This window comes from Mesitornis unicolor, unplaced genomic scaffold (assembly GCF_000695765.1).
Source record: "Mesitornis unicolor isolate BGI_N332 unplaced genomic scaffold, ASM69576v1 scaffold340, whole genome shotgun sequence".
NCBI classification, from domain to species: domain Eukaryota; kingdom Metazoa; phylum Chordata; class Aves; order Mesitornithiformes; family Mesitornithidae; genus Mesitornis; species Mesitornis unicolor.
This window is the reverse complement of record NW_010157325.1, coordinates 4,114-5,175: the sequence shown is the minus strand read 5'-3', so window position 1 is coordinate 5,175 and position 1,062 is coordinate 4,114. Positions and strand designations below refer to the sequence as shown.

At 49.7% G+C, this 1,062-nt stretch overlaps 1 protein-coding gene across 1 annotated transcript in view; it reads right to left on the bottom strand.

The window, feature by feature from the left end:
* Positions 1-36: 36 nt before the first annotated feature.
* LOC104536716 (long-chain fatty acid transport protein 1-like) overlaps positions 37-1,062 on the bottom strand; it is a gene marked incomplete at its 3' end in the record, with an annotated part of 5,128 nt that continues 4,102 nt past the window's right edge. Inside the window, exons 4-5 of the mRNA XM_010179426.1 lie at positions 231-300; positions 37-128 (exon numbers count right to left, since the gene is read on the bottom strand). Of these exons, the coding sequence (XP_010177728.1) occupies positions 37-128; positions 231-300 (162 nt within the window). The remainder of the gene's footprint in view (positions 129-230; positions 301-1,062) is intronic.

The window sequence follows — 1,062 nt, the reverse complement described above, 5'->3', positions numbered from 1 at the left end:
AGGAGGAGGAGGAGGAAGGAGGAGGAGGATGCTTACCTGCGGAGTGGTAGAGCGGGAGGCAGTTGTAGAGGACGTCCTCGGGGCGCATTTTGTAGGCGTAGTAACCAAAGGCAGCGATGCGGTAATACCTGCGAGGACACAGCGCACGCTGAGCCGGCGAGAGGGGGCAAGGTTTGGGTTTTGCGAGGTGAAACGCGCCTTGGGAGGGATATGAATGCTCAGGAGCTCACCTGCTGTGCACCACGATGGCAGCTTTGGGCATCCCGGTGGTTCCTGAAGTGTAGATATAGAAGAGGCGATCTAGAAGAAGAGAAAAAAGTCTGAGAAAAGCCTCATAGGGGTTGGTTTGTGTTTTAGGCTTTGCTCCCAGCAGCTTCGAGCTGCAAAGGCTGACACAAACGTGGAGCTGCAGCCTGATGGAGAATCCACATGTTGTCTGTGTGGGTAAATACAGGAACATGCACGTTGTCTATAAGGGAAATACAGGAACGGGCACGTTGTCCCTAAGGGAAAATACAGGAACGGGCACGTTGTCCGTATGGGTAAATACAGGAACGGGCACGTTGTCCGTATGGGTAAATACAGGAACATGCACATTGTCTATAAGGGAAAATACAGGAACGGGCACGTTGTCCATAGGGGTAAATACAGGAACACACATGTTGTCCATAGGGGAAAATACAGGAACACACACGTTGTCCACAGGGGTAAATATAGGAACGTGCACATTGTCCATAGGGGTAAATACAGGAACAGGCACATTGTTCATAGGGATACATACAGGAACAGACAGGTTGTTCACAAGGGTAAATACAGGAACACACACGTCCCTAAGGGTAAATACAGGAATGGGCACGTTGCCCATAGGGGTGAATACAGGAATACACACGTTGTCCACAGCGGTAAATACAGGAACACACACATTGTCCACAGGGGTAAATACAGGAACAGACAGGTTGTCCATAGGGGAAAATACAGGAACAGACAGGTTGTCCACAAGGGTAAATACAGGAACACACACATTGTCCACAGGGGTAAATACAGGAACAGACACATTGTCCA